Raw genomic sequence first — 21,280 nt, 5'->3', positions numbered from 1 at the left:
ATTACTTTGTCCAGCAAAGACTCAACATCAAAACTCAAAAGAACAGGCAACAAGTCTTCTGTTTCACCACTCACGCCACCCTGTGTGCATCGCAGCAAACATCGGGAATCTTCCCCTACAGTTGAACAACTTTTACATTTACTGCTACCCCAGTAATCACTCCTTTCAATAGTGCCCTTTTCTTGAGAGCAAAACAATTCATATCATTTGTCCCCCTTGTCACCACAGACTCATCTTTATCCTGACCCTCGGTGCAAGCCTTGGGCTCCGAGAACTTCACCACACCTACCCCATCAGACAATTCGCCCTCACTCACTTCCATGTCTCCTCCTGTCTTCGATCTGGCATACAGCTCACTCTGCTTACACTTTCTACCATTCTTCGTTAACAAACCATCTCCCCTTTCTCCGCCATTTTTAACCGATTCAAGCTCCCCCTCTTCCTCCCTCTCTCTCTTCGACCACCTCTGCCTCTCTTTTTTTCCTTCATTCCTCCAAGTATACGTATCCTTATGATAATACAGCACTTCTCCTGACATACGTCTTGTTCTGTCCCTCTCAAGGAACGCCATTGTAGAACTAACTCATAGTTCTGGGCCAGCTATGTGAATCAACTTAACTACTTCCTGTTCTCTCCCAACAATTAGAAAACATCTGACCAATGATAATAGAGCAGTTGTTGCCAGGTAGGTAAACAATGCCAATACCCAAACAACTGGGGTGTATTCATTACGCCGATTCTGTTGCAAAAAGTTTTTCAACATAAACTGTTGACTCAAACAGAAAACATTTTGCAGAGAAAACAAGAGTTCCTATTGGACAAATTCAGGTAGGTAATTCCCTGTTTTGTTCCATTTGCTCTGTTTGCTTCCGTTTGGTTCCTAAACGGTAAACGATTTCCATTGCAAGACGTCATGAATAGACCCTGATTCACTATATTTTAGAACTACACGTAACAGTGATTTATGGCTCTATTCAATCTGTAACGCTGAAGCATTAGAAATCTTGCAATAGAAATGTAAAGGTAATTTCCGTTTGAGCCAATATATGCAGCATTTACTGTGAATGCAGTCAATAATAATATTCCTCATCAAATAATCCTACAACTGTATTAGTAATCACAATGTAGTAGAGGCTAAGGAATACGTCGTTTTTCATACCGGCCATCAGCTCAAGATGAGTCATCACTCAGAGACAATGGTCATCTATTATCAGCTAGGGTGGGTGATGACTTTATGTCACGTTTTGTATCGATAAACAATGCTGGACAAAATATTGATGCAGTGTCCTCTTGAGCGGACACATTTAAGGAGCAAGAGGAAGTATGTAGGGGTTTAGCTGTCGCTGAATGAGCTGAAAGATCAGAGCGGCTACTAAGGGCCAATTAGAAAGAATGTTCTCTTAACTAGCTGCCAATAAAGGACCACATCTGCAGCTAATGAAGGAGCAGAGAAGAAAAACAGAAGAAAACATCAGTGGCAGATTAAGACTGTGTTGACAAATCAGGGCAGAGTCAACATAACCTACTTAACGTATGCAGAATGGACATTGAGGAGAAGTATGTTTGCAATGCTATTTTCATGACAAACCCATGGGTGAGCTTGGTGCTCCTCTTTTAGCTCCTGAAAATAATGTATAATCCTTGAACAGACAGACTGAACACAGATTCCGGAGTGTTTTAGGCAGACAACACATCCAATAAAGTAGGTTCTTGACCAGCCAAACAGAAACAGATGTTAAATGAGCAGAAGAGAAGCTCTCCAAGCTCTTAACCCCGACACTCTGATGAAGAATAAGCTGGCTACTGTCAGATAGGCTGCTCTGTGTTAATCTATCTGCGTTAACAGCAGTAAATCCACTGGAAACAACTGGTTTGATAGTCTACAAAGCACTGTTTACCTTTCCAAAGTGGCTTCTATAAACTGTCTCTTCAGATTTCTACTTTAAGCGCTTCACTGGCTACAATACATTCAATAATGGAATCCTATAGTACAGCAAACTGATAAAACTCCTGGCTCCGGGTCTTTATCTCTTTCTACAGGTTTAAGGACTGATCCTGTCTTGAGATGAACTAATTACAGTGGTAATCTGGGATGATCTGTGTGATAGCAGCAGGGTGAACAGTACAGGACTGATCTGATCTGATCTGCATGATGAAGCTGAAGCATGCCCCAGCCCACACTCACATTAGCCAAACGCACATGCTAGTCAGTCAACTGTAGGCCTACAGTATTATCCCAAACCAATCCATTTGCTCTAATTTTATTTTTCAAATCCAGATTTCATCTGTTTCTACCGAAAGGCCCCAGAGGATTGTACCATTAATAATCTGTCAAAGAACATGAATGACAACTTTTAAGGGGACTTTCTCTATGGGGCACAGTATAACAGTGACTGTAGATTCACAGTAGATTCATGTCTTAATCATACAACTATCTCAGCAAGATTTTTTTTGTAATACAGTAAATAGCCTAAAATGAAGGCTATCTTACAAACTAACATTAAAATGAGTTATACATCCATGGTTGCTGTTGTTATGTAATAATATAAAGTGCACATGTTCAAGATAGCACGTATAGGAATTGGAATTTGGTTGTGCTCCTAGATGGCTGAAAGCATAGTAATAATACATAGAAAACGTTGCTAACTTTTGGCTGTTAGTGGATATAGGTTGTAATCTTAATGATCAACGCCACAACCAAATATTACCATATTACCCAATTATCCATGTTGAAATTACGTGGTGTGCCCAGTTACATACAACGATAGATACTTTGGATTTCATTGCTTTTCATAGGAAGTGCAGCTGCACAACAATCCATTATAGTAGTCTCACTGTAGCTAGTTGGATACTATGGTGATAGAATTGACAGAGAAGATCACACAGAGTGAATCCACTGTGTAACGTTAGTGTTTTAGGATTTAAAGGGAAGAGATTAGGTGTACAGCCTATGCAGGCCTAATCAACAGAAACATACCATAATTAGACCTTATGTATTCTATATTACTTGGCGTTTGACATTATTATTATCTGGCCAATTCCCCAGTTAAGTGATCTTGAGCATGCCCGATTACCTGGTCACTGATTACAATTTGACAGGTGATTGATGTTGCCTTTCTATGGTAACCTAACAAATGAAAGGAAGTGAGTTTTTATATTGTAGATGAAACGGCTTTATTGACCCTCTGCTAAGCCTTCGCTCACAGATACAATCTGACTTCTTGCCAAATACTATTTTTGGCCAATGTTTTTCTTCCGGGAGTTACCCTATACAAATAAGGATTATTTTACTTTGGTGTATTCAATACTGAGGCTTTATGGGCTATTTACTTACATGATTGCTGCTGTTGGACAAACAACAGGTGCATCAGGGCTGTGCAGGCAGGGGCTCGCAAGCTGTTATCCAGGCAATTGCCTCCCTCCCCCACCACCCAAAACAATCTCTCTCTCCAAGGTTACTGTTATGCTAGTTGACTGGCTGCCAGAACAGAGCACCTCTCCCAACAACAATACAGTGACTAGGGTCTGGTTTCAATGATGGACTCTTTTTGCCTACGTCCCTACTTTATTCGCTTTAATAAAATACAAAACAGTAGCTAGCAAGATGGTGCATGAGTGCATTTCACAAGTGGCTAGTTTGTGTCAACTACCTTAACCTTAATCACTGCAAAGATTTTTCCTGCAAACTTTGGTTTTGAATTGCGACGTTCAGACATGTCTGCCTCGTAATCTGTTGGGAGAGTCCCCAGCAAAGTTTTTTCCCCTCATCGACATAGGAAGTTACAAAGTTTCTCATTGCAACCAGACCCTAGTGTTGCTTAGGGTCAAGTTTTCAGGAGTAGCAGGGGATGCACATGCCACATTGTGGTTTCCAGATAGATTAGTAGGTCTAACCACACCACAAAAACACAAAAACAAGGTTTAATGGACATCCGGAATTAGCTAAGAGGCTAACTTGCATCATTGAGTCACACTACTTATTGTTTAGAGGAGCAGAAATAGCAAACATTAAATTCTGAAACTGGATTGGTGTTTACTTTTTTGCACATTTTCTACCAGCTAAATGGATTAATTCCAAATTATACATTATAGGATATACCATGTATTTAAAATCCTACATGTGGAATTCCTCAGAGCACTGCAATGTGCATTTATTCATCGCCATTACTAATTTGTCCTTTTTGTGATTTATGTAAGACTCAAAATGCAAGAATGAGCACTGCCAAACTGAGATAAAGGGTTGAAGAGGAACTCCTTTCTCCTCTTGTGTAACTATGTATATATCTGTGCAGGCTGGGCCTCTGAACCAACCAAGCAGAAAAGATGGAAGATATCGTCAAACTCCCTGATACATCACCATCATTATGAAATTATATTTGCATTGCATTCTTTGGTAAGCACAGTGGAGGCTGAAGAAGGGAGGATGCCTCATAATAATGGCTGGAATGGAGTGTAATGGCTGGAATGGAGTGAATGGAATGATATCAAACACCACTCCATTCCAAAATCATGTGTTTGATACCATTCCATTCACTCCATTCCTTCTTTTGGCCGCCTTTCCTTCCAGTTCTCTGCTGCCAATGACTGGAATGAATTGTAAAAATCGCTGAAGTTGGATACTTATATCTCCCTCACTAGCATCAGCTATCTGAGCAGCTTACCGATCACTGCAGCTGTACACAGCCCATCTATAAATAGCCCATCCAACTACCTACCTCATCCCCATAATGTTTTTATTTACTTTTTTGCTATTTTGCACACCAGTATTTCTACTTGCACATCATCATCTGCACATCTATCACTCCAGTGTTCATTTGCTAAATTGTAATTACTTCGCTACTATGGCCTATTTATTGCCTTACCTCCTTACTCCATTTGCACACACTGTATATATATTTTTTCTATTGTGTTATTGACTGTACTTTTGTTTATCCCATGTGTAACTCTGTGTTGTTTTTTGTCTCACTGCTTTGCTTTATCTTGGACAGGTCGCAGTTGTAAATGAGAACTTGTTCTCAACTTGCCTACCTGGTCAAATAAAGGTGAAATAAATACATTTAAAATGTAAAATTCTGATCATTATAATGAGTCGTCCTCCCCTCAGCAGCCTCCACTGGTTATGTATTTATTTTTCTCCACCCCATGCTGAACGACTCATTGAGAGTTATTCAAATTCTGTAATTATGTTAAATCATGCACACTTTTGCCTCCAATGGGTAGCAACAAGTAAAATGAGAACCAACTCAAGTGCTTACACCAAGCAGTAATTATTTTCTGTATGAAAACTAAGTAAATTGGATTCGAAGCAAACTGATAGTCATCTTGTTTGGAGCTGGACTACCGACCGACTCATACTCAAAATGCTTGACACTGCAAACCACTGAAACCATGTTTGATTAATCAGCATTGTGCACTGGAATTTTTTGTTGAAAAAGGGAAACGTTCAGTTTATGTCACCATTGTCTGAGTACAGACAATCAGAGCCTAGGTAATCTGGAGAGCATCATTCATTGTGTGTCATCACCAACACACTGAGCCTAAATAGAAGCTACTCCTCCGATAAAGAGTGATGTTTTTATTCAAGGCACAATCATGCCAATTAGGGATGCTTTCTCTAATTGGAAGAGATTCAAAGCACTTTTAAAAGGGAAGTTCACCCATTTTGAACAAGTGAAAATAAGTTTACATGGAAATATGGGTGAACTTCCTCTTTAAAGTAACTTGAGCAGTTCCAAAAAGTATTTTGCTTGTAAACATATCCATACATCTAAACACTGGCTCGAACAACTTATTCATGCAAAACACAAATCTCCATTGCCATCATTGACTTTGCCAAATATATCGATCAAGAAAGACTTGTATTCATTCCATAATTCACCCATATGGCAGCATTTAAAACTCTTTTGATTAAAAACATCCCAACTTTGTTCCTGCTTTGTGATTTTCAATCAAATGATTTACATCAATAAAACACAATGTATTTTTTGTCAATAACTGTTACGAGTGCAAAATGTGCCAATTGATCCGTCCATCAATCACATTTGGAGAAGACTCCTCCCACTTATGGCCTAAAGGTGTGGTTATTTATTTCTGATTTAACTGATGAGAGGGAAGCTGGAATGCCTTGTGGGGGCTACAAGGTAAACAACAGATGTAGACTGACAGTGAAGTACTTACTTACAGGCCCTTCCCAACAATACAGAGAAGAAAAAAAATTATAACACAAGGAATAAATACACAATGAGTAACAATAACTTGGTTATGTACACAGGGTACCAGCACAGAGTCGATCTGCAGGGGTAATTGAGGTAGATATGTACATATAGGTAGGGATAAAGTGACTAGGCAACAGGATAGATAATATACAGTAACAGCAGCGCATGTGATGAGTCAAAAGAGTTTGTGCAAAAATGGTTAATGATAGTTAAATAGTTACCTGGACTAACTATTTTGCAGTCTTATGACTTGGTGGTAGAAGATGTTCAGGGTGCTGTTGGTTCCAGACTTGATGTATCGGTACCGCTTGCCGTGCAGTAGCAGAGAGAACAGTCTATGACTTGGGTGGCTGGAGTCTTTGACATTTTTAAGGGCCTTCCTCGTACACCGATTGGTATAGAGGTCCTGGATGGCAGAGAGCTTGGCCCCAGTGATGTACTGGTTAGTATGCACTACCCTGTAGCGCAATGCGGTCAGATGCCAAGCAGTTGCCATACCAGGCAGTGATGCAACCAGTCAAGATGCTGTTAATGGTGCAGGTATAGAACCTTTTGGGTACTCTGTCCCTGTTCTTGTGCCCCTTAAATTCCTGCTTTAAACCACCTCTTATCTCATGCAACACACGCAGCGGCAGGCCTGTTTACTGAGGTCAGAGGTCAAAAATCCCAGACACGTGTTTGTCATTAATTAGGAGCAACAAAATAAACAGCAAACCTGGTTTCAAAAAACAGATAAAGCAACACCTCGTGGCACAACGCCTCTCCACTATTTGACCTAGACAGTGTATGCATTGATATGTAGGCTTCGTGTGCCTTTTTAAAAATGTATGTAGTTCTGTCCTTGAGCTGTTCTTGTCTAATGATGTTCTGTATTATGTCATTCTGTATTATGTTTCATATTTTGTGTGGACCCCAGGAAGAGTAGTTGCTGCTTTTGCAACAGCTAATGGGGATCCTAATAAAATACCAAATACCAAATTTGGCCAATGGGACAATCAAAGGAGAGGTGGCAGGGGATCAAAGGAGAGGGGGGCAGGGGTGTTTACTCCTCAGGCCATAGGGGGACCGTTGGTTGCTGGGGGGCAGTGAGTGGAGTCTGAGGGGAGTGGAGAGCACCACACCCAGGAAGGAGGAGCCCAGCTCAGTCAGTACCATGGTCAAGAATAACAATATGTGTCCCCCAAATGACACCTTATTCCCTTTATTGTAGACTACTTTGATCAGGCCCATTGGGCTGAAAAGTATTGCACTATGTAGGGGATAGGGTGCCATTTGGGAAGCAGATATGTCTAGGCTGTATTGTGTATATCATGATAATTTACTGTGATCAAGTTTTAACCAGCCAGCCATCATGTTGTGACAACTCTGTACTGTCACATATTGGGCAGAAATGCTACTCCAATATGTGCAGCACATGTTCTATTGAAGCATGGCCACTGGCCATTATCATGTCCTTACTTCCTGATTCTAGCTAGGAAGAGCAGTGATTATCCTGGGAAAGAAGTCAGTCAGATAGACTAACGATATGACTGTAAACATTCAGTGCACATAGCTCTATGCCCACCATTCGTTCATTATATCTACAAATAACACTGGTTGGGGTGGCATCGACACTAACTGGCATACCAAAGATACCGGGATCATAAGCTTACACAATGCCGTGGCTTTTCTCCCTGTGGTCTAAGAGGGGGTACGGACAGGATGGTGGTCAGATTGAAACAGTGAGCTTGGCACCCACCGCGGCTGTCGGGCTGAACAGTTACTCTGGGAGACAGACACATGACGGTTCTGTTCTGGTGCATCTGTCAGACGGTGGCATTCCTGCAGCTGCAGCCTGTGCTGAGGCAGCGATGTGTGCAGACAAAAAGTCTTATCGAACCACCACACAAACAACAGTCTGCCCCTTCCAACCCCACCACCACTCTCCACTCCAAACCCCAGGGCCTGCTTTTAATCAATTGTATCTCTCCATAAGGGGTGGCGGTGTACTCTCCATCAGTCATAGGAGAGGGCCATCTTAGTGTCACTGATCAGAGAAGCACAATTGATCTGACTGAGCCTGATCCCTTCTGCTATCTGGCTGCTTGTGAAAGACACCGATGATAGATGCTTCAGCATTCAAGGTGAATAATAATGAGGTCTCTTTCAAGGATGTGTGGATGGAATGCTTTCATGCTTTAAGGTTGAATGGGAGCGACTGTTTCCTCCTGTACTAATGAGAAACATTTTACATCACCTTGGGATTGTGTAACTATTACTTCCAGCTGCCCATGCCCCCACATACACACACTCACTATTTCAGTAATTTAACCAGAGATTAAGAGATGACAAATTGATGACAATGAACAATATATTGAACCATTCATAACATTTGGCAATGCCTGTGTTGGCTTCATTAATTAGTAAATCAAAATTATTGTGTGATAAAATCTAATTGGTGTCATCAGCAAAGAAAAATGGGAAGTACGGTAGAAGACAGCAGCAAGGTCATTGATATAGATTAGGAACAACAATGGTCCAATTATCCAACCCTGTGGCACGCCACAGGATATCTTGGCTCGGGTAGATGCACAGCCGTTTGCATAAACACATTGTTCTCTACCATAAACATAACTATATAGCCAATTATATGTATAATCATGAAAATTGTAACAATGCCATTTAGAAAGTAATATTTCATGATCATCCGTGTCAAACTCTTTGGATAAATAAATCAAAATGCCAAGAGCGTATTCATTGTAGTTCAGGGCTTGAAAGATTTTATCCACAAGTTGCAAAAGAGCCATATCTGTGGAGTACCTGAATGTTTACCAAGATCATTAATATGTAAACATCTAAATACAATGATGCATTTAAGTCACACTTGGGAGCACTGGGACTTTGACTTTCCAGTGAATTTCCTACAATGTGGTACTGTGGGGAATATAAAACATGATCATAATTCCAAAAACACTTTGCAGTAAAACACAAATGTAATTCACTTGCATAATAGAAGCATTTCCATAACAACATTTGAATGGTGTTCCTTCCGGTGTTGTGCTGCTCCCACTCACAGATGTGAAGAGGCTGAGGGGATAGTTAACAGGCCCTGCATGGGATGGGTCCTAGGGGATACGGGAGTGGAGAGGGAGGGTAAAACCATGTTGCATGCACACCCAGTCCCGCTGCTTAAATGCTTCAACAAGATGGCAGAAACCAGGGCTTTAAAAATGTCACATATCTTACTACTTCTGTTTCAGAATGTGATCTGGTGGATAAATAAAAGCCATCCATGTGGAGAGTGGAGTCGCTGTGAGAGATAAGCTAGGCTAGCACACTGTGGTGTTTGAAATGCAGGGGCTTGAATCGCCATCTGTGTCAGCACAGAGGCACACCCAAAACAGAAGGAGATATTCCCCCAATGCACCCAGGGGGGTGGGGTAGTGGTGCAGAGGAAGAAACAAAGCAACGGGAGTAGGAATCAAGGCCAGATTCACAGAGGGGAGTGGAGACCTGCAATTATTAGCCCAGCAGAAGCTGTTCCTCCTCTACCTCACACAAAAAAACTCAGGCTTATGAAATAGAGTATTATATTTCCACATCTTTTGTGCAGACTGGGGTGTCTGGTTCCTGTACCTTTTGTTGGTACAACTACATGGACAAATATTAGTTTAGCCATTGCAGTTGAGTGGAGGACACAATGGGCACAACTAATAGGATTCCTGTAATGGTGGTGGAAAAGCTGTGTGGACTAACATTTACGGTTGGCCAGATTGAGTTTTAAAGAGGTTCCTTTCACCTCATGTCCCTCTCCTATTCAGCCAGGTCACCAGGCTCCTCCCTAGTGTTTTGTGTGCAGCTATTCACAGCTCTCCCTCCATCGCCCAGTGCCTTCACCTCTCTGCTTCCTCCTGCCCTCAGTGCCGTTACACAACATTGACCCTAAACAAATGAATTATTGCATTCCTAAATGCTGAAGAAATGCTCAGAGCAAGGCTATTGAATGTTTTCCTATGAGGCAATAGAAAAAAGTCAACATTGACAGAACCAATAAGAAACAGGGAAGTAAAAAAAGAAAACAAAGAGAGTGTGGATCTGTATTCAGAGGATTTCAGTGATTCTGGTCATACTTTGGTGCTGTTGTTAACAGAAAGCTAGATATTGTTATCACTATATATTAAAGGTATACTTCAGGATTTTGGCAATGAAGCCCTTTATCTACTTTTCCAGAGTCAGATGAACTTGTGGATATAATTTTTATGTCTCTGTGTGTAGTTTGAAGGAAGTTACAAACTAACGTTAGCGCAATTGCTAAATTGCTGAGTTTCAGAAGAAAGTTATTTGATTCTGGCCATTTTGAGCCTGTAATCGAAACCACAAGTGCTGATGCTCCTGATACTCAACTAGTCTAAAGAAGACCCGTTTTAATGCTTCTTTAATCAGAACAACAGTTTTCAGCTGTGCTAACATACTTGCAAAAGGGTTTTCTAATGATCAATTAGCCTTTTAAAATTATAAACTTGGATTAGCTAACTCAACGTGCCATTGGAACACAGGAGTGATGGTTGCTGATGATGGGCCTCTTTACGCCTATGTAGATATTCCATTAAAGATCTGCCGTTTCTAGCTACAATAGTCATTTACAACATTAACAATGTCTACACTGTATTTCTGATCAATTTGATGTTATTTTAATGGACAAAAAAAATGCTTTCCTTTCAAAAACAAAGACATTTCTAAGTGACCCCAACATTTTGAACGGTAGTGTATATACTGTATACTGTATCCTTCACTATATAATCTTAGTATCTATTGCATCTTAGCCGCTCTATCACTGCTCATCCATATACTTTAGATTTATATATTCTCATCCCATTCCTATACTTGATTGTGTGTATTAGGTTTTGTTGTGGAATTGGTTAGATATTAGGTTTTGTTGTGGAATTTGTTAGATATTAGGTTTTGTTGTGGAATTGTTAGATATTACCTGTTAGATACTGCTAAGCTGTCGGATCTAGAAGCATAAGCATTTCGCTACACTCGCAATAACATCTGCTAACCATGTGCATGTGACCAATGCAATTTGATTTTATTTCTTTATCAGGCTCATACAAGAGAGTACAGTTGACTGTATTTTGGTGCTGCAATTGCACTGCAAACCGTGTACCTTTTGAACACTCACTTCCCCCTAGGGCCAATCACTAGATGTCAACAAGCCTGTGCTGTGAGTAACTGAAACTTTCGGGAGACCACTTCCTCCCTTCTGCAGAACCCCCCTCCCTCCTCCTCCCCTCTCCACCACTGCCAAAACGACGGGAGCTTGTTAAACCATCATTTAGCTGAGAGAGTGACAAGGGGGAGACTCAGACCTCAAGAGTGTAGCTGAGTGACTACTCTAAGTGGCTGTAGCTCCTGATTGGCTGCCACAGTGTTTACTGTGATATGTCATCTCACCCAACACACTGCTCTTTCAATTCAATTCAAGGGGCTTTATTGGCATGGGAAACATATGTTAACATTGCCAAAGCAAGTGAAGTAGATAATATACAAAAGTGAAATAAACAATAAATATGAACAGTAAACATTACACTCACAGAAGAGCCAAAATAATAAAGACATTACAAATGTCATATTAGATATTTAAACAGTGTTGTAACGATTTACAAATTAAAGTACAAAAGGGAAAATAAATTAGCATAAATATGGGTTGTATTTACAATGGTGTTTGTTCTTCACTGGTTGACCTTTTCTTGTGGCAACAGGTCACAAATATTGCTGCTGTGATGGCACACACTGTGATGTTTCACCCAGTAGATATGGGAGTTTATTAAAATTGGGTTTGTTTTCAAATTCTTTGTGGATCTGTGTAATCTGAGGGAAATTTGTGTCTCTAATATGGGCATACATTGGGCAGGAGGATAGGAAGTGCAGCTCAGTTTACACCTCATTTTGTGGGCAGTGTGCACATAGCCTGTCTGCTCTTGAGAACCAGGTCTGACTACAGTGGCCTTTCTCAATAGCAAGGCTATGCTCACTGAGTCTGTACATAGTCAAAGCTTTCCTTAGGTTTGGGTCTGTCAATGTGGTCAGGAATTAATTATTTTTTTCTAATGTGTCAAGTAATTATCTTTTCGTTTTCTCATGATTTGGTTGGGTCTAATTGTGTTCCTGTCCTGGGGCTCTGTGGGGTGTGTTTGTGTTTGTGAACAGAGCCCCTGGACCAGCTTGCTTAGGGGACTCTTCTCCAGGTTCATCTCTCTGTAGGTGATGGCTTTGTTATGGAAGGTTTGGGAATCACTTCCTTTTAGGTGGTTGTAGAATTTAACGGCTCTTTTCTGGATTTTGATCATTAGCGGGCATGCATTATTTGGTGTTCTATGTTGTACACAGAGGATATTTTATCAGAATTCTTCCAAGGGGAGCTGTTGAGAAAGGAATGTGCAGGGAGAGAGAATGGCTATCAGTTTTATCACTGACCCTGAAAGGCTCTTTGCCCCTGACCTGTCACCTGAGTGGAGAAAGTCTTCACCCATCATTTGTCACCATTCCTATCTCTCAGATAAGTGAAATAAGCAAAGTGCCATAAGCTATTTGTCCAACTTGGGGAATGTGTGTGTGTGTGTTTGTGTAACACCACAACTATGAAACTGTGGACAAACTATTTTGCAGAACCATGGCCAGACAGGGAAGTGTGAATAGGAGATGGTCATCTTTACTGTGCTTTTGTTACCACACATCTTTACAATGGAAATATGGCAACTTGCAAAATGAATGCAAGACAGAAAGACAGATATACATACACACTAGTGATAAATCAAATCATGCATAATATTTCTGGATGCTTACACAAACCAATATGGCTTGCAAAGTAAGTCAAAAACACATCAAGGTTTAACTTTATCTTCTAAGTTCACTTAATAATCATCTCTAACATACTTCAAGAGAACATATATTTAACTAGGTTTTCAATACAGTAAAAGTATTACTTCAGTCCAGCTAATGTGTCTTGGAAAAGCAGAGAAGAAAAAGAAAAGCAGAATGGTGACCACTTGGGTTCCAAATTAGTCTCCAAAAAGTTGTGCATAATGCCAAAAGTATGCAACTTCCGCAATCAGTCAACTAGGGGTGTCCTCAGCAAAGTAGATCCCCTGAATGATTTAGCCTTACATTGCAGTCAGTCTCTCCACTTTTGACAATTGAATCGCAGCGTCATGTCCTTCTCATTGGGCTTGTTCGACATTGCAGCCGACTGTGCAGGCGACAGACGACTGACAGATCTACAAAGAAAATTGCGTCATAAATAACTACTCATTATTACTTGTACATCAGTCAGTCACAATTTACCCATTATGCATTACGTTTTGATTATCTCGAACACGGCCGCTGACTGTAATAAAATATCCGAAGACCTAACTTTACGAAAATACAAGTCACCACCCAGCATTTGTGCTCTAGTGCGCTCAATAACGAGTTCTCTCATTCACCCTCCTCAAGATTCCGTGGAGTTTTGCATACCGCGTTCGAATGACACTACTCTGCTGAGACGCTGACGGTGTGCTGAAAGCTTTGTGCAAGTCTACTACTCGCCTCTCCTTGAAGCTTTGACCTCAGTTAAACCGGTCAGATTACCATGGAAACATGATGATTCCGAGCGACAAGACAATAGGAGAACACTGAATGTTTGAGTTGAGAAAAAAAATGTGTTCAATAAATCCAAATACGATTCTTTCCATAGACTACATACACATATATCACTGCCATGCAATAAGTATTGCAATCAATGAGGGAAAAGTACAGTTAGACCATGTTGTCAAGACATTTGAGAATTTCCACAGCAACGTTTTTGAAACCTCTGACTTTAAACATGTATTCAGTAGCCAAGGCTATTGCATTTTATATAGCTTTAATTTAAGCCTGTCGCCCCTCCCTCTCGTTTCGTTTGGTAGGCATAACGGGACACTCAAATATTATTCGCTCAGTCAATGTATTGTGTATGTATACACACGGTGTGCATTGAGGGGAAAACTGCACCATAATTGCTCATTATTAATATCCTAACTGACGTTTTGTATACTGTAGAATACATAGAATGATGCAATCCATTCGACGGTATCTTTATTAAAAATAAACATATTAAATTACAAAAAATATATAAACGTAACTTAAATGTGGTTCATATTGTGATTTGAGATTCATTTCTTACAAGATGGCAAAGGGTTGAAATGTGCATTTTATCAATATTTGATTGTCTCACATAAACAGTATTTTTTCAATATGAAAAACAGCCGCAACTAAATATACCTTCTATGAACACTGTCTGTTTCAAGTGAATCTGGCTGTATTCAGAGCACGTTCTGAAAGCGGTGGCTGCTCGAGCTCACCGAGCCAAAAAGCCAAACACCAATTTCTGCCTAATGCAAATGCCGATTCCTCATATTCACATTACATAATTGAGATTAAATTGTTACAAACAATAATGTCACCCTAACAAATGGATCATTATTAATCAATAATTAGGTATGACTTTGTTATGAGTGATTAAAACGTATTTCAAACCTCTGTATGCACCATAATTACCCAAATTACCTTTTCGGTCGACTTTTTTTAATTTTGTGATTTTGAAAGTAAAATGTGTTGCCGCGACAAGATTATTTTTTTCATATTTGTTACAATCTGAAAAAAATCCATTGTTTCACTCGTTTTTAAGCCTTGCCCACTTTCTGTGTGAGGACTCTGATTGGCTGTATCTGAGCGCGGATGCCGTCATCGCTCGGAATGCTCATTCATCTGTGTACTTGGGCGTTGGACTCCGCATCTTATTAGCAACAAGGGAAATTTCTCCATTTTCCACCCTGTCTACAGCGAAAGCCACAAATCTGGGATTTTTTATTACTTCTCTTCAGTTGGCAGGTTTTCTGACATTTTCCCATTTTGTTCACTGCGACTGGACTTTGATTGCTTCTCCAGTAAACTTTTCAAAGAGGAACCTTCGCAAAGAGCTTGCGTTTAAAAAAGAGGCTAGTGGTCTTTGTTCGTTTTTTGGATCTGTTGAGTTTCTTTGTTGGAGCGAAAGCATGGGAGCGCAATTCTCCAAGACAGCTGCAAATGGCGAAACCGCGGTTGAAAAGCCTGGAGAGGCTGGCGCTTCACCAACCAAGACCAATGGACAGGTAATTGCGTTTGTTAAATGAAATATATGTATACGGTTGGTTTGCGTAAAAGTTTTCTCTGCGTTATTGTGGGCACTTATGGAGACGCACGCCGGGCTGTTGGAGCAAACGACCACGATGGGAAAACATTGATTCACAAGATTACATGTTCTATATAATCAGTACTATTTGATCATTGAGTTGAAATGTAATTTCTAAAAAATATATTAAGTCAAACTGATTTGGATAATTATGTGCATACAAATGCTGTAAATTAAACTCGTTTTCATTGATTCATTTGCGATGTGGGGATTTCCACACCGTTAAAATCCACAGCCTTTGTTTGAAATGTCTGATTGTGAGACATTGGGAATTGGTATCACATTGTAGGGTCCTATGGACCATAGGTGGCCATGAATTGGTAAATGGCAATTGGATCGGTAATATTTTGAATCAAAATCATATTTAAAACTGAGCACAAATGTAGTAACTTGATGCCATCGGTAAGTGAATGGGGGAGATGCACGACGCCAACAATGGCTTGCCACGGTCTACACGGCCACATCACCTCGCCTTTTGTTACAGATGCTCGTGTAGAGAACAGGGATGGTTACTATGACACTGAAGGCAGCTCAGCCACATTCGATTAATGCGCCCGTCCTGTAGATCTTATACTAAGTGTTGGAAAGGGTGGTGTTTATGAACGCGATATTGCAACAACAAAAATATGATTGTTTGAAGGTTCTGTGTAGTTTTTGAGATATCCATCTAGACGTTGCTCTGCGTAGTCGGGTGTATTAATGAGCATCTGCTGTTTTAATGAGCAGCTGCTTTGCGTTGGTGCTTCGGTACTGGAGAGACTGGCAGAGGCGCATCGCCCCCTAGTGAAACACCCGAAACATTGCCTCCGTCATTGCTAGAATCAGCTCATTCTCGCTTGTGATTAGTGGGGAAATGTTTCAATCATGAATCACAAAAAAAATGTTGAATTCTTAACTAGCAAAGTAATTACTAAAAGCCCAGTGATACTAAACAGGTAAAAACTTGAGATGAGGCTATATGCTTTTGTCTCCGTTTAATTTGTGGTGTCTACTGCCCCTTGTGTAACTGTGTGGCAATGGTCCAAGCCACACATTATATTTCCACGTTTGTTACTTGTATGATAAGACTTCAATTTCTCTTTAGGAAAATGGCCATGTGAAAGTGAATGGGGATGCCTCTCCTGCAGCTGCCGAGGCAGGCAAGGAGGTGCAGGCCAATGGCAGCACCACAGCTGAGGAGGCTCCAAAAGAAGAGGCTGCGCCTGCAGAAGTGGCGGCAGTAGATGGGGTGAATGCAGAGACTGTGTCTCCAGCAGCTGAGGGTGAGGCCACCAAGCCGGAGGGAGCCACGGCTTCAACCAGCAATGAGACCCCCAAAAAGAAGAAGAAGCGCTTCTCATTCAAAAAGTCCTTCAAGCTCAGTGGCTTCTCCTTCAAGAAAACCAAAAAGGAGACTGGCGATGGGGCAGAGGGTGAGGAGGCTGCTGCATCCACTGAGGAGGCCAAGGCTGAGACAGCCGAGGCCCCAGAGGTCACGGCAGAGGGTGAGGAGGCCAAGCCTGCTGAGGGAGAGGCTGCACCTGCTGCTGCTGAAGAGGAGGCCAAGGAAGCAGCTAGCCCTGCAGAGGCCAAGCCTGAGGAAACAGCAGCAGCCCCCACTGAGGAGGTAGCCCAAGCCACTGAGGAGCCAAAGGCAGAAGAAAAGCCAGCTGAGCCTGCTGCTGCAGAGGAAGCACCCATCTCGGAGGAGGCTGCACCCGCAACAGAGGCTGCATCCAGTCCAGAAGCCCCCGTTACTGCAGAGGCCGCTGTTGAGTAAAGCTGGAAACTCAGAGCAAAACAGAATAAATAAAAATTAAAAAGGAGAAAAAAAGATAATCAAAGAACATTTCCCTGTTTGTATGTTGGAGTGGTGCCAGTTGATGGCTTTGGAGAACTTGTCTACAACCAGGGATATTTTAAAGCTTTCCTTTTTTTGGTTTTCCCTTCCCCCTCCACAAAACCTGTCTCGGTCCATTGTTACTACCATTCCAACGGGCAGAGGTGGGTGGCTTAAATGTAAAACTACAGAAAAATACATCCACGCTCTGCCATATATTTTTTGCATCAGTATTACATGTTTTGTTTTTGCATTTTTATACAAAATGTAAACTTGTCAAAATGTATGGACATCCCCATGGTATGAAGGAGGTGGGGAAAAGTTGAGTTGTAAATGTAGGGGATTTTGGGGTGGGCAGGGGATGGAATAGAAGGTGGCACAATTGTGCCACAGACTGATGTAAAGAGTAATCTTAAAAAATTTGAATGAAACGACCAACACCTGTGTACCACGAGAGTACCATGCGATTTACAACACTAAGTCATTTTTACTATGAGACAAAATATTAAATTCCCAGAGCTAGGTTTAGGAAGTCATTTAAAAGAAATCATAGGAGCTTTTCACTTCTCATTAGCTGTACCAGTCAGTGATTCAGTAGAAATACAAGTTGTATAGGCTTTATTGTTTATTGCTGGTTTTATGACCTTAATAAAGTGTAAGTATGTATAGGCGGGGTGTTTTTAACTGTGATTATTGTACAAATGAAATCTTGATCTCAAGAAGCACATGAAGTTTGCAGCTCTTTTTCCACCCGCTCATTTTTGTAAGATAACGAAAACAAATTCATCCTGGAAGACCTTTTAAGCAATTTTGAACTCAACCAAGCTGTGATAAGTGGAATGGTTACTGTTTATATACTGTGGTATGTTTTGATTACAGCAGACAATGCTTTTCAGTGGTCTTTGACGAATTAAGGAATCTCTATCAGATGCAATGTTTGTGTAGCATCTTGTCTCTTTCTTTTCTTTTGTAAATACTGGAGAAGGTTTTACCAATTTGACTTAGAGATGGAATGTAACTTTGCTTACAAAAATTGCTATTAAACTCCTGCTTAAGGTGTTCTAATTTTCTGTGAGCACACTAAAAGCAAAAATAAATGTGAATAAAATTTGTGCAGCATCTGTGTTTTCATTTAACCAATTTCTGTTCAGTTAACTGTAAAGATGGAGGTGGTAAATTGAGTAATTTCAACAGCTAAGTGAAGACTTGTCATCATTGGATACAAGTGTGTTAACAGTAGTGTATTCAGGCTAACTGCCTTTTCTACATACTCAAAAGTTTAGGTATGTTTGCAAAAGCACCTTGCTTTAAGCAACAACACCGAGATGGTTTTGCTGATCAAAGCCAGTGTCAATGCCCCTCAGTCATATACACAAGTCCAACATGGACTCCTCAATGGTTTGGCCAAATCTATTTAATCTCACATTATTACAACTAGCATAAACTAGGTCTAACTTGTTCAAAGCCTTTTAAAATCAAGTATGGACCTGAATACAGTGCCTTTGGAAAGTATTCAGACCCCTTGACTTTCTCCACACTTGATTGTTACAGCCTTATTCTAACATTGATTAAATTAATTGTTTTCCTCATCAATCTACACCCCCCCCCCCCCCCCCCCAAAACATGGTTTAAGCTTATTTATAAAAAATACAACTTACAGACCCTTTGCTATGAGACTTGAAATTGAGCTCATGTGCATCCTGTTTCCATTGATCATCCTTGAACTGTTTCTACAACGATTGGAGTCCACCTGTGGTAAATACAATTGATTGAACATGATTTGGAAAGGCAGACACCTGTCTATGTAAGTTCCCACAGTTGACACTGCATGCCAAAGTAAAAACCAAGAAACAATGTTGAAGGAATTGTCCATAGAGCTCAGAGACAGGATTGTGTCGAGGCACAGATCTGGGGAAGGCTAGCAAAAAAATAATGTAGCATTGAAGAACACAGTGGCCTCCAACATTCTTAAATGGAAGAAGTTTGGAACCACCAAGACTTTACCTAGAGCTGTCCGCCCGGCCAAACTGAGCAATTGGGGGAGAAGGGCCTTGGTCAGGGAGTGACAGAGCTCCAGAATTCCTCTGTAGAGATGGGAGAACCTTCCAGAAGGACAACCATCTCTGCAGGACTCCACCAATTAGACAAGATTCTCTGGTCTGATGAAACCAAGATTAAACTCTTTGGCCTGAATGCCAAGCGTCACGTCTGGAGGAAATGTGGCACCGGACTTGAAACCGATCAAACATCTCTGGAGAAACCTGAAAATAGCTGTGCAGCGACGCTCCCCATCCAACCTGACAGAGCTTGAGAGGCTCTGCAGAGAAGAATGGGAGAAACTCCCAAAATACGTGTGCAAACTTATTAACGTCATACCCAAGAAGACTCATGGCTGTAATCGTTGCCGAAGATGCTTCAGCAAAGTACTGAGTAAAGGGTTTGAATACTTATGTAAATGTCTAAACCTGTTTTTGCGTTGTCATTATGGGGTATTGTCTGTAGATTTGAGGGGGTAAAAAACGATTGAATCCATTTTAGAATAAGGCTGTAATGTAACAAGGGGTCTGAATACTTTCAGAATGCACTGTACATGCATTTGTCAAAGGGATCAGTTTTTTAAATTGCAAGTTCCACTATTAGAGTGCTATTCCACCTCAACATCAGATGCTGTCTACATCACTGACACTAACTACGTTCACGTTTGCTAATTATATTTTGACTGGTGTGAGATTGTAGAACAATAGTTATTCTGTGACTGGTACAATTTTAACTGAAAATATAAAAAAAAGTCAGTGCAGATCTATTGAGCAGCTCATTGCTGTAGCAAGAGACCGTCACTGCAGACTCAATACTTTGCAATGACGTTGAACAATGAATCGATCACAGACTCACCCAAGACATTAAAAGAAACCATCAATATGGTTGATTGAAGCTACACATGGACAATGCAATATGCTTATCACAGATTTAGTTTCAGGGCCAGGGGTCCCTCCCAGCCAGGTTAGCTCACAAGTAACCTAGTCAAAGTTTGCAAGGTGCCCATGTTTAGAGACTAAAATGTACCTATTTTACAGGTGCTGGGGTAACACCTGGCAGTAAAAGGCCCGGCTACAGTGTTTACATGTTATACGTTAGTTTCTATTGTAGCTTAGGGCCTATATGGGCCATATATTCTGTAAGGAGGTGTTCATTAACCTGTTACCATGGTCTTCAGCTTCAGAGACTCAATGAATGGTGTTGCAGACACAAAACATATTTTGATGTCAGATGCATTGGTTACAAACCTTTTCAAGGAAAGGCCTATTTCACAACAGACTAGTCATTTGGCATCTGTTCTTGTTCATTTGTTGCAGAAATGGGAAATATTTCATATTAGCCCAGTTTACCTACTACCTAATGAAGATTGTGGCTTCTTGGTCAAAACTGTGGCAGTGACCTGTGCAACAGGTTCCAAGTAAAGTGAAATTGGCAAATGACTCAATAAGCAGTTGGGGATCTGCAACATTGTAGCATATATCATTCTGTATCAAGTTATGTTATACAACATTGCAATAATTGCAACAAAACTAAAGAGCATGTTATACATGCCTCATAAATTGTCAGTTAAGAACCAATTCTAGTTGTCCATAGTTGCAGGAAGTAGGGGTGTTGAGGGTGCTGCAGCATGCCCATTTATTTGTTTGTTTTTTAATGTTTTTTACCCCCAAAATTTGGGGGACACAGGCCTTTATTACTCCGGTCGTCGTGTTTTTTTCAATCAAATCAGTGAACTACGCCTTTATTATTCCTGGTGGGAGCACCATATAAGCGAGGGTGGAAGGCCACAACCCAACATATCTTCCCACAGCTATGGCTAGGCCAAAAATAAACATGTGCACATGCTACTCCAATTTTTTAAATCCACACATGCTCGTTTCCCTCTTGCAGGTGCATGTAAATCACTAATACTAGTAAGTTGCTGGACTGCAAATCTAAATTGACTTTGTCTGTTCTTCAGGTGTAAAGTCCACACAACTT

At 40.8% G+C, this 21,280-nt stretch overlaps 1 protein-coding gene across 1 annotated transcript; it reads left to right on the top strand.

Moving 5' to 3' along the window:
* Positions 1 to 13,381: 13,381 nt before the first annotated feature.
* LOC110529520 (myristoylated alanine-rich C-kinase substrate) lies at positions 13,382 to 18,375 on the top strand. Its single transcript, XM_021611765.3, has 2 exons — positions 13,382 to 15,364; positions 16,529 to 18,375. Exons 1-2 carry the CDS (start codon positions 15,269 to 15,271, stop codon positions 17,201 to 17,203), a joined length of 771 nt encoding a protein of 256 aa, XP_021467440.2. The 5' UTR covers positions 13,382 to 15,268; the 3' UTR covers positions 17,204 to 18,375.
* Positions 18,376 to 21,280: the final 2,905 nt, after the last annotated feature.

This window comes from Oncorhynchus mykiss, chromosome 8 (assembly GCF_057628025.1).
Source record: "Oncorhynchus mykiss isolate SJ-2025 chromosome 8, ASM5762802v1, whole genome shotgun sequence".
NCBI lineage: Eukaryota > Metazoa > Chordata > Actinopteri > Salmoniformes > Salmonidae > Oncorhynchus > Oncorhynchus mykiss.
The sequence above is the reverse complement of the archived record's forward strand: the minus strand, read 5'-3'. Positions and strand labels throughout refer to the sequence as shown.